Source organism: Bactrocera neohumeralis, chromosome 3 (assembly GCF_024586455.1).
Source record: "Bactrocera neohumeralis isolate Rockhampton chromosome 3, APGP_CSIRO_Bneo_wtdbg2-racon-allhic-juicebox.fasta_v2, whole genome shotgun sequence".
In the NCBI taxonomy this organism is placed as follows: domain Eukaryota; kingdom Metazoa; phylum Arthropoda; class Insecta; order Diptera; family Tephritidae; genus Bactrocera; species Bactrocera neohumeralis.
Genome location: NC_065920.1, coordinates 28,034,337 through 28,046,955, shown reverse-complemented (window position 1 = coordinate 28,046,955; position 12,619 = coordinate 28,034,337). Strand labels below are relative to the sequence as shown.

The following is a 12,619-nucleotide window of genomic DNA, read 5'->3' as shown; positions in this document are numbered from 1 at the left end:
GTGAAAAATAATTCTTACTAAATTACATGAAGATATCTCGTCAAATAAATAAGTTTTCCATACAAGAACTTGATTTTGATCGGTCAATTCGTATGGCAGCTATATGCTATAGTGAACCGATCTGAACAATTTCTTCGGAGTTTGTATAGTTACCGTGAAAAATAATTCATACTAAATTACATGAAGATATCTCGTCAAATAAAAAAGTTTTCCATACAAGAATTTGATTTTGATCGGTCAATTCGTATGGCAGCTATATGCTATAGTGAACCGATCTGAACAGTTTCTTCGGACTTTGTATAGTTGCCGTGGAAAATAATTCATACTAAATTACATGAAGATATCGCGTCAAATAAAAAAGTTTTCCATACAAGAACTTGATTTTGATCGGTCACTTTGTATGGCAGCTATATGCTATAGTGATCCGATCTGAACAATTTCAGCGGAGATTGTACGGTTGCCTTGGAAAATAATTCATGGTGAATTTCATGCAGATATCTCTTCAAATGCCAAAGTTTTCAATACAAGAACTGAGTTTTGATCGGTCAGTTTGTATGCCAGCTATATGCTATAGTAGTCGGATATAGATGGACCGGACAAATAAGCAGCTTCTTAGAAAGAAACAGACTTGTGCAAATTTTCAGGTCGATATTTCAAAAACTGCGAGATTAGTTGCTTTAGATAGAGTTGTACCGACATACATACATATGTCTTTGGTTATATGCTAAATATGAAATCTTAAGCAAAAATCTCAAAGCGTCATAAATTTTGAGTTAAATTTGCAAGCATTCAAATCATACATATCAGCTTAAAAAATCGAATTTTCAGAAATGCAAAGCATTACCGTTTTGTTAATGCTTCTAACTGCTAATGTTATTGATTGTTTTTCTTTTCATCCAATAATCAAGTGGAAAATTGTCAATTACACGCCTCGCAGCGTAAAAATAGCACAATTCATACATACTTATATTGCACAACAGGTGTACTACGTCTAACTGTAGTCACGCACACACACACACACATATGCGCAGTACTTTCTATTTCTGTTTTGTCGATATCACTCATACGCCATGTATTTCTCTGCCATTTCCCCTCAGAATTAATCGCCTTTTTGTTTCTATTTCGTATTGACATTGAACTTGTGCGCTTATTGACAGACGTCGTACTCGTTTATCGTTTACCCACCGAACTGCGTTTTTAATAATTAATGTGTTGTGGTTAGCAATAATTGATGGACAGTGCGTCTCATTTTTTATACAGTTTGTATGGGAGCTATATGCATTAGTGGTCCGATTTGAAGAATTTCTTCAGCGATTGTATTGCTGCTTTGGATAATGACCTATACCAAATTTCGTGAAGATATCTCTTTAAATAAGAACTTAATCCATACAATGGCTTTATTTTGACTGTTCAGCTTGTATGGCAGCTATATGCTATAGTGGTCCGATCTGAACAATTTTTTCGAATATTACGCCTTAGCTTTGTATAATAATTTGTGCCAAATTTCGTCATGATGTGTTATCAAATAAAAAAATATCGATACAAGCCTGTATTTTGATCGGTCAGTTTGTATGACAGCTATGCTTGTATGATATAGTGATCTGATATCGGCGGTACCGTTAAATGAGCAGTTTTTCGGAGAGAAAAAGACAACTGCAATCGATATTTCATACACTTCGGGTATATAAGTACAGACTGACATACGGTCATGTCTAAGTCGACCATAATTTATGAGGTCTTCGACATGTTCATCGTTTTCCTGTATACCGCTTTAGCAAACCTAAATATATACATATTAGGGTGCTTCAAAAAAAAATTTTGAATTTTTTTTCAACTCTTACCCCCTAAAATGTTAGTGATTGACAAACAAAATATCCTCCCTCAAGCCAGGCGCTGTAGCTTAACTCTAAGGGGTCGCTATTTTTGTTTTAGGTTCCCATACATTTTACATAGGAATTTTCGTTTTTTCATTCAAACTAAAAACTAAATTTTCGTTTCTCAAAAATAAATTCAGAAAGTTCATTTTTCAAACTTTGGAAATTCCCGTGAAACATTTTTTTTTCTTTATTTTTATTGAAAACATTCCAAATTTCAAATCACTTTGTTTGAACGTCTAATTGAAATAATCAAATTTCGTCGCAAAAATTTTTAAAATTTGTAAAGTGAACTTTGTTGAAAAAAATAATTTAAAATTTTTTTTTGAAGCACCCTAATACATATATATATATATATGTATACCAATCCATTGTGCAAAAATTAAATTTCTGAAGCAAATTTAATGTGTTCACAGACGACACGCTTGTGGCATACACGAACACAAATATTCCAGAAGATGAATTAAGCGGCACACATTTATTACACGAAGCGCTCTGGGCGATGCAATGAAAAGACTGGCAAAAACAAACCTATAAAACAAAAGGCATAATTTTGGGCGGAAAAATGCGAAAAGGGACGAAACGTTGAATAAACACAGAATTAATGGCTCGAATTGTAACAAATGCATATGCGAAGTGTGTGTTGCTGTAATGTACGCGGGTGGAGGGAATGCTATACGATATTGCTATGATATAACCCAGTCAGTATTTGCAAACAAAAAATACTGGTTATTAATGAGGCGAAGTTAGTATTAATTTATTAAAACTAAAATTATTCTACTTCAGGCTACCCTAAAATTTTAATTCCATTTTATATAGACGCCAGTTCTCACTTCTTCGCAAAATCAATATTTGCACAGTACTATAATAGGTTCATTGAGTAATAACAAAAATACAAGGTATTTCTATGGTTCGGAAAATTCATTACTGATTTGTTCAATTTGACCTACACTGCTGATCTGTTCATTGTGGCCAAGAAATTTAGTTCAAATTTAATGCTGGGTAAAAGGTTTGAAACCTTTATATACATACATTCATAGTATATAGTAGCATGTTCATGCAAATATATACTGCTCAGAGCTCTTTCAGAGATAAATGTGGCTCACAATGGTAGACAGAACGAGTGTGTGAATAAAGAAACTAATTAAACGCATTTTGACAAAATTAATTACCAACAGATATCGACTATTGCATAGTTCAAGCTTTCACCTAAAATGGGAAGAAGTGAACTAAAATTTATGCATATCTAATAAAAATAACAGGAACATGCGACTTGCCAGCGGAACTTACAACATTTATAAAACGGAACAAAAATGGCAATGGCGTGGGCGCCGGGATCTATAGCTAGGAGTTGGATCTTGGGCGACTCTGCAAGCTTCAGAAGGTCTTTGCAGTTGAGAAACCGGCAGAAATAGCTAAAACGCGGCAAACAACATAAATTTATACGTCGATAGCCAGGCGGTAAATAAGACAATAATCTGACATGGCATTACGTCAGAAAATGTCCTTAGAGGCAGGGAGGCAGTAGATATAGCGGCTGCATACAATATATATTATATTATATTGAGATACTAAAAGTGCTATCCGTCTGGGTACCGAACAAGTACAGGAAATACGTAAGTCACTATAAATGATACATGATGAAATTTCTCAAAGAGCTGACAGACGGACCAAGGTAAAATGGAATGCCTTAAGAACATACAGGTTCATCAAGGTCATGTGGAAGAGAAGTGAGGGAAAAGGCGCATGCTTTTTACGCACACCGTCTCGAAAGGATTGTAGGACGTTTGTTGGTTTAATGATAGGTTAAAAAACACTGGCATTGCATGTGAGCCGAATGAGCTTTAGTAACCACGATACATGCAAAAAGTGCAGTGAAGTAGGATTGAGAGAGATGCTGGCACACTTTCTATGTTTCTGTAAAGCCATTTCTAGACCTCATCTTAGATATCTAGGAGCCTTGTAGTTCAAGGGAATAGATGAAATTTCAATATTAGATAACAAGTAGCTCTTAGAGTTCGCCTGTATGAAGAATACTTCAGCTCAGATTAAACTATAGCTTTCCATCTGGCATTACTAAGAACCAGTAAATCTATGTTTGGTGTGACAGCCATCAAACTTATTTTATTCTTAATTGGCTTAGACACCGCTTACGCGATTATAGCTGAGTTTACAACAGCCCGCCAATCGTTCTTCCTTTTCGCAGTTTGGCGCCAATTGGAGTTTCCAAGTGTAGCCAGATCTTTCTACACCTAGTCTTTCCAACCAAGTTGAGGTCTTTCTCTTCTTGTGCTTCCCAAGCGGGTACTGCGTCGAATACTTTCAGTGCTGGAGTGTTTTCATTCATTCATTAGGGCGACCTAGCCAGCGGTGCCACTGTCTCTTAATTCGCTGATCTATGTCCATGTATCGAACGGCTCGGCGAGGTCCTTCCCTTTTGGTATTGCTCAACGTCAGCTTACACAGCCGTATTAGTTTTACGGGGATACAAAATTCAGACATAGTGGCATAAAGGCAGTTCCTTTTCATGCTGTCAAAAAGCACATTGACATAAATACCCGCTGAAATATTTATAATAGCAATTTTTAAGACTCCACATGATGACGAATCGAACACACTACTCGTATAAATGCACTAGGCTCTCATAATAATAAGAGTAGCATAGAAAAGTATTATAGCAACTTAATGAAATATCCACACGCTCTCTTATACAGATGGGTCATAACACTAGTCATTTAGTAAATCGTAATCGAACGGAGAAAAATGAACTGAATTTGACTCTCTTAACAAGAAACAATAATCTGTATTGCCAATATATACATAACCATAGCTTTGATGAGTGTTTATAGACCTTTGCATTCATTTCGGCACGTTTATCGTTTCCTCGAAACAATTTAATTTAGCTTAAAACGTTTGTACACAATTTCTGTATATTCTTGAATTCGACATTCATTTCCGTTTGCCAAACTGCGGAAAATTCAAGCAGCTTTCTGGAGGCAAACAAATTGTTGAACATTTTCCTGGTGCGTTCATGCGGCTGACATTCAAACTAAACAAAAAGAAAGCAAATATGGTCAAACTACATTTTCATACGTTGCATTTTTAATAGAAAATGGTTAAAGAAAAAATAAAGTAAAACCAATACAAATATACCGTTGTAATCTTGCACAGATGCACACAGGTTTACTTTACTCTATTGATACTTTTATTAATATTGAAAATTCGATTTTCACCCGGATAAAAATCAAAACACATTTGCACAGAAGAGCTTTGGCATGACTTCGAAATTGGAATAAATATTTGTATGTCGAAACTGCTCTGGCATAAATACGTTTATTTTGAGTTAGATTCATTTTGAAGTTTACACGTTTTTCTGCCCTCACATACATACATACCTACCTGTGTGTCGTTTATTCATACATATGTGTATGTGTCTATATTGTGCGTGTGAATTTGCTTTTATTTATTTAATGAAACATTTATTTTCACAAATAAATAGCAAAGCTTAGGTCCATTTATGTCGATTTCAATAGTTATTACAACTCTATGAAATATTTATGAATCTATGCAACACGGGCATGCACATGAGTGCGAACGTGCCACATTGCTGTTGAAGTTTTTAGAGCGGAAATCGATTGCATAATTTTCAGCTGAACGCGCTTACAAATTCCAGGCAATGAAAAAGTGGTTTTCAGTTCTCGAGTCGCTGCTTTATTGCTTTAAACTGCAAATAATTATATTTAAGTGGCTGCCGTTTAGCTCTGTGTGTTGCTTTGACACTTCTCTTTTGGGATTTTATAAATAGGTGCTTTTTCTCAAAGAGTAAATTTTATTATACTATATTTGTACAATATCGAGTAAGATTTTCTCTCCACTTGAATATATCTCTATATATAGTATATCTATCAAAAAGGCGAAAGGGTGGTTATCTTCTAGCTTATCATGTTTTTGAACAGCCAGTTTGTATGGCAGCTATAAGCTATAGTGCTCCGATCCGAACAAATTCTTCGGAGAATGTACCGCTGTCTTAGAAGATAGTTCGTGCGAAATTTCGCGAAGATAACTCGTCAAATAAAAAAGCTTTTCTTAAAAGCATTTGATTCAAATCGTTCGGTTTGTATGACAGCTATATGTTATAGTGGTCCGATCTGAACAATTGCTTCGGAGATTGTACCGTTGCTTTAGAAAATAATTCCTGTGAAATTTCGTGAAGATTTCTCGACAAACAAAAAAGTTTTTCTCTCAAGCATTTGATTTCGATTGTTCGGTTTGTATGGCAGCTATAAGCTATAGTGCTCTGATCCGAACAATTTCTTCGAAGATTGTATTGTTTCCTTGGAAAATTATTTGTGTAAAATTTCGTGAAGATATCTCGACAAACAAAAAAGTTTTTCCTACAAGCATTTGATTCCGATCGTTCGGTTTGTATGGCAGCAATATGCTACAGAGGTCCGATCTAAACTATTTCTTCGAAAAATGTACCGTTGTTTTAGAAAATAATTTGTGTAAAATTTCGTGAAGATATCTCGTCAAACAAAAAAGTTTTTCCTACAAGCATTTGATTCCGATCGTTCGGTTTGTATGGCAGCTATGTGCTATAGTGGTTCTGTCTAAACAATTTCTTCGGAGATTGTACCGTTACTTTAGAAAGTAATGCATGTGAAATTTCGCGAAGATATTTTCTCAAACAAAAAAGTTTTTCCTACAAGCATTTGATTCCGATCTTTCGGTTTGTATGACAGCTATGTGCTAGGGTTGTCCGATATCGGCGGTTCAGACAATTTACCAGCTTCTTGCTCAGAAAAGTACGTGAGCAAAATGTCAGAATGGTGTCTCAAAAACTGTTGGACTAGTACGACAAACAGACATTATCTCGCAAAGTTTTCAAATAAGGCAAGCTAAGCCGGAATTGTAACGATATTAAAACGTCTCGGAAATACGGGATTTTTCAAAAACATACTTAGGTATGAATCAAAAAGACTCTGAAGTGCTAACCATTTACTACAATTCCTCTATATTATTTATAATTTTTCGATGAAGGTTACCGTTTAGTCTATCTAATACTACTACAAAGAAATCCTTTTCATTACCACAAATTCCTTACTTTCTAATTATTAAATTAGATTACAAAGCACATTAACCGTAACTAATGGCACCGCATTTGTTTTGTTATCTTCATTCCAGCTTCCACACATGCAACGTCGTCGTTTAGGCTCTGTCGGCGATTCGGCGCCACCATCGGAATCCTCCGAGGGTACGAATTCATCCGAACAAAATGAGCTGATGATCAATCCCGATTGGTCCGCACACTCACACACCTCGTCGGTACATACGCACACAAACACGCACACCACTGCATCATCGACGAACAACACGAATACAGCAAATAATCACAACAGCACATATTTCGTTGGCTCCGATGTGGACGCCGACACGCTAAGCATCGATACAACGAGCAATTCAAATCTCTCCGAGTATGAGCGCGGTCAAGTGGAGAGCTTTTTCGGCGGTTTGGGTACCGATATTTTCGTCTGCTCATCGCTGGCCAATCTGTATGAAGGCACCGGCAAAGAGGGTGATTGGCGTCTCGTCTTCACCGGCATACCAGTCGTTTTACATGATCGTGGCAGCGCGCGCTCACGCGCCACATCACGTGTCACATTGGTGTTGGCCGAACGTGGCTCATGTTTTGCACTCTGGTCAGATCGCATTGATAATTTGTCCAATTATCGTTTCGCCGGTCCATCCTTTCACACGATGTGCCTCTCAACGAACCATCAACAGCTGATTGGCTTCAGTTTCGATTCAACCGATTCGGCTTGCGAACTCTATCATCACATTGAGAAGCTGGTGAGTGATCCGGAAAATATAGCGCTCTCACTGCCGGGCAAGAAGAAGAAGCTAAAGCAGAAGCGTGTCAAGCCAGCGCCATTGCCGCCGAAATCGCAAATCTCGCAACCATGTCAATTCCAGCATGTCACGAGCGTTACGAAGGACGATACGGATCGGTACTATAGCATGCAAGCCTTTGCGCCACAGTCGCTGAAGCACCGTTGAGCGTAGGTGGAAAGTGAGAAGTGTAGTAGCCATAACCTTACATACATAAATATATGTATGTATGTATGTATATAAGTAAAATCATATATTAGTGTTATAAGCAGTTCGTGTGGCGGTGCTTAGGCGCGACGCAGCGACGTCAATACGTGAACTTAGTCGTTAAGTGAACTTTTAAAAATCCAACTTTTTATTACTTAATATTATGTGAAGGAAATATGATAGCGAGCAGCATATTCAAACTGTTTGAAAGTAGCCAAAATCAATAAGCCGACCTTTGTATCTTTCTACGCGCCTGCAACCCGGACATTTTGTGTAATAAATAAATAAATCAAATAAATAAATATTTAATATTTACATTTGTATATGTATGTTAGTTGGAATTTGCGTGTTGCATAAGCATGTTTATCTGTGATATAGACAAAAATCCATTTTATATACAATTATGCTACACGAAAAAAAGAATGTGAAGAAAGTAGGTTTTCTTTAAGAATTTGTTACAAGTAAAACTTTACAGACAGATAAATATACTTAGCTGAAGAATTATGCTTAGAAACTAAGTAAGAGATCGATTAGGATGTTTAGCGGTGTTTTGGCGACATGAGCGTCTCCACTGTATATCCGGGGTAACAAGTTGTAGTAAAATCCGTCATTATTAAACTAAGGCTTAAGACACGTTAAAGTTATATAAAAAGTAGTCACCGTTGTCAAACGTTTTATAAGTAAGGGTTAGTTAAGTTAAGTGAAAAAAATTATAAAAAATAAACATTTAAACAAATAATTGATAATATATTGTAAGCACGTTCTAGTTCATATTTTTGTTCGAATACTTACAGGTCGACTAATATTATTATTATTATTTCTATTATTATTATTATTATTATTTTCATTATTATTATTATTATATCTATTATTATTATATTATTATTATTATTATTATTATTATTACTACTATTATTATTATTATTATTATTATTATTATTATTATTATAAAGTAACTTGCTTTAGTTCTATGGAACAAAACTAATCAAAGCATTTACATAAACATGCTACACTGTAATGAAGTGCTAATGATAAAGGTTCTAAACTTGTAAATAGTTATCGATGTATTTTAAAATAATATTAGTATTAAATCTCCATTACAACTCCATGTTTAACCTAACCTAATGCTACATAAATCCGAACACTTTAGGTTAGGCCGACCTATCTTGAGTGTAACATATTGAATGGGTAATATTTTCTTGAAGATTTAGCTCTAAAAAAATCGAAGAAGTAAATATGCAGGAAAGCTGTTAAGAAACTCTATGTCTGCTTTGAAAACCTGGAATATAATTTTCCAAAAATGTAAACAGAAATTCTTTTGTAATTAAAATAAATAGTTAATACAACTTTTTATATTGAAGAACTACATCAGAAGCATAGGTTGGGGAGGAGAGCACATTTATTTTAGGGGATTTTAGCCCCAATGGTTTCACAATGGGCCCCTCAACTGCCTAGATGCGTCGTCAGACTCCCACACTACCCACTTACGTACCTACTACCTACCCACAATTTTAACCAACTTTTAGTTGCATATTTGAAAAAAAATTAATGTGAAAGCAGAAGGCTCCTAACCATTAATCTATGAAAAGAAATGCTACGTTTTAATGTTACTCCCACTCTACGCACTTACATACATATGTATCTATTATCAGTATTAACCAACTTTTAATAGTATATTTGAAAAAAATTAGTATGTTTTGGAAAAAATTTAAAATGCCACGCCTCAATATTAGAAAATTTTATTTAAGTACGTAAAGTACACGCGAACATTTGTGTAATATTTTCGAAAACAAATTTAAAAATTTTGAAACGAAGTTAGGAAACATAATTTCATATTTATATCTCTGATAAGTCAATTGACCGCAACAACGACTAGCGACAAAATAAAGCGCTTTCGAGAAAAGTTTGAGATTTTCGAAGAAAAAGTACCCAAAACAATTTTTCTCAATTGCTACCAGACTACTACCAAAACTGTTCTTAAAAGTATACTAAGTCCTGTCATAAGTTGTATGACAAGAAGCGGTTATTATAAAAATAAAACTATAATATAATTTTGAAAAAAGTTCATTTAATTTCATAATGACCACATTGAATGTGCGATGTACAACATTTTATTCGAAATGGTCACCCTTTGCATACACACAAGCTCTCAAACGTTTCGACCATTGATCAAATGCCGACGCTGCTCTAGAGATTTTTGAGACTCTCCAAATTTGTGTGTCGTATTCTGCCGGTCATGCTTTCAAACTCTGACCATAAACTGTAGTCCAATGGGTACAAATCTGGACTTTCACGGCTTCCAATCATCTGCAGTTATGAAACGAAGAATATTGCGCAGTTTCTATTGGTATAGACGACGGCACTCGAAGGTCTTCAATTTTCTGTTCCGATGTTTTCCAACTCTGTCCACGAACTCATATCTGTACTTCCAGTCAGCCGATAATATTTAGTTATGAAGCCTGAAATATTACTTTAAAGCCTCTGCTGGGTGGTTTTTGCCTTGTGTGCTGGAACAAAATCTTGCTAGTATATCCAATGCTCTACACCGAAGAGAGTATTGCTTATCAACTTTACAAGGCCTTCTAAAACATCGTACTGGTACACTTCTGTGCCAGTTTTACTACCTTTTCATAGAAATGAACAGGTGTAAAGCCATTGCAGTAGACCACTCGAAATCATAACAGCAGTTGGATGGTGACCGCGGTAAACCTGGAAATAACAAATTTTGCATTTTTTGATGAGTGAAAATTGAATATATTAAGTCCGCACTATAGCATATATATATTTTCTGCCTCTGCTTCTTTTATTAATACCATTAATATATTTAAATAGGATCTTCCATACTATACTTCTCTAGTTTGAAATGAATATCAGTGCAAAACTGGATGACGAAAGCTTTTTCGTACATAAACTAGCTTTTTACCATATATGTATATAAAAATTATTAACCTAACAGCGTAGACGCCGTTCTTGAATGTTTCGGAGGTTTTGAACCCTTTTACTGTTTCCCCAATGCATATCGTTTCAACAATGATAAATTGTGACTTACAACTTGTGAGGCGTAATATATTGACTAATACATACTTTCAACCAAACCCAAACCCATACAGATTTCTTTTATGTTGACTACCTTGACGAAAGGCAGACACAAGGAAACCTTATTCACGTAATAATTTCCCATTTAATAGGCGTTTCAGCATTTCCATGGCGAATTGTCAAAAATACTGGTTGAAAAGGATATTACGTTATGCGTATTGAAAAATTATTTTATTGAAAAAAGTAAATATGGACTTTATATTGCATATGCTATAAAGCATTTTTTCTGTTTCAAGGGACAGTTATTTACATATTGAAAATATAAAAAAAAACTTATTTGAAAAAATTTAATACTTTATTACTATTATTATTGTCACTCGAAGTTGGAACCTCAAAAAAAAAATGCACGTGGTTGGCCCCGGTGATTTTGGCTCTTGATGTTTTTTGAAATCAAATATTCTCAATTATTCTTAATCTATAGACATATGATTCTGGTCGGAACAACAGAAGTTAAATTTCAAGCGAAAATAACAAAATGACGGACTTTGAAAAAAAGTCCTTTTATTTTAGCAAAGAAAGGGTTGTAAAATAAAAAGTTAGGGGTGAAAAAAATTCTCGTTAGTACCGACGAGAACTATAAGTGTGTAGAACAGCCTGTTAAAATTGAAAGCAATCGGTTCAGTAGAAAAAAAGTTAGGACCCGGGCCGACCAGAAAAACAATGTTTTGAGAAAAACGCGTTTAAAGTTCAAGAGAGGACTCCGAGAGAGAGGACTTCCGAAATATTTCGGATTTCTGTCTGAAATTTTCACAGTATATTCTCACGACATTGTACTTTCAAATTAAGCAAAAAAAAAAATTTCGGATTTTTTGAACCCAAGTTGCCAGACTACTACCTTAAGAGCTGGATACCTACCTTGACAATGAAATTATGAAACTTTTGGAAAAAATATTTTGAACTGGGCCATTTCCGGTGACCCCTCGGAAAAGAGATGAGCCTACGTTGGCAGTTTAACTCACTACAGAATTATCTAAAGTTTAAAAGTACGTGCTTTAGTTAAAACCTTAATTTAGAACTTACAAAAAAAAAAACTGAAAATTGCATTTTTGGCAGGAATTTTTACAATAAAATTGAAATTTTCGAGACATTTTATTTTTTTAATTAGTTGTAATCGAAAAAATCCTTCGGCGAGGTCTTTAAGAATTGTATCCCAAAGACTTGTGTAAAATTTCATCAAGATAGGTTGAGTAGTTCTCGTAAAATCTGGCTGTATCTCCGAAATCCTTACTTGGATCAACTTGAAAATTAAGGAGAATATTCTTAAAAATTTGTATTTACCGGTGTTGCAAATGGAAGATTGTCAGTGCGAACTATCAGTGTTAAAAAAATTAAAAATTTTGTAAGATATGTGATTTGAAAATTATTTTTCATTACGACGCAAACAGTTAAGGGGGTATTCTGGTCTAGACGGATGAATTTTAGGCATTTTTTAAACTAAGATAAAAAAAATGAAAAACATTTTTACTATCCATTTTTTATATGTTTTTTATTGACATTTTAATAATATAAAAAAAAATTGCAAGAAAAAAACCAAAATTCGTCGTGTGGGGCTT

The 12,619-nt window shown here is 34.7% G+C and overlaps 1 protein-coding gene across 2 annotated transcripts in view; it reads left to right on the top strand.

Moving 5' to 3' along the window:
- The window catches only part of LOC126753300 (uncharacterized), a 161,225-nt gene extending 152,940 nt beyond the window's left edge, over nt 1-8,285 (top strand). For both annotated transcript variants that reach the window (XM_050464639.1, XM_050464638.1), the window contains one exon: nt 7,059-8,285. In XM_050464639.1, the coding sequence (XP_050320596.1) occupies nt 7,059-7,931 (873 nt within the window). In that variant the 3' untranslated portion in view covers nt 7,932-8,285. The remainder of the gene's footprint in view (nt 1-7,058) is intronic.
- Nucleotides 8,286-12,619: the final 4,334 nt, after the last annotated feature.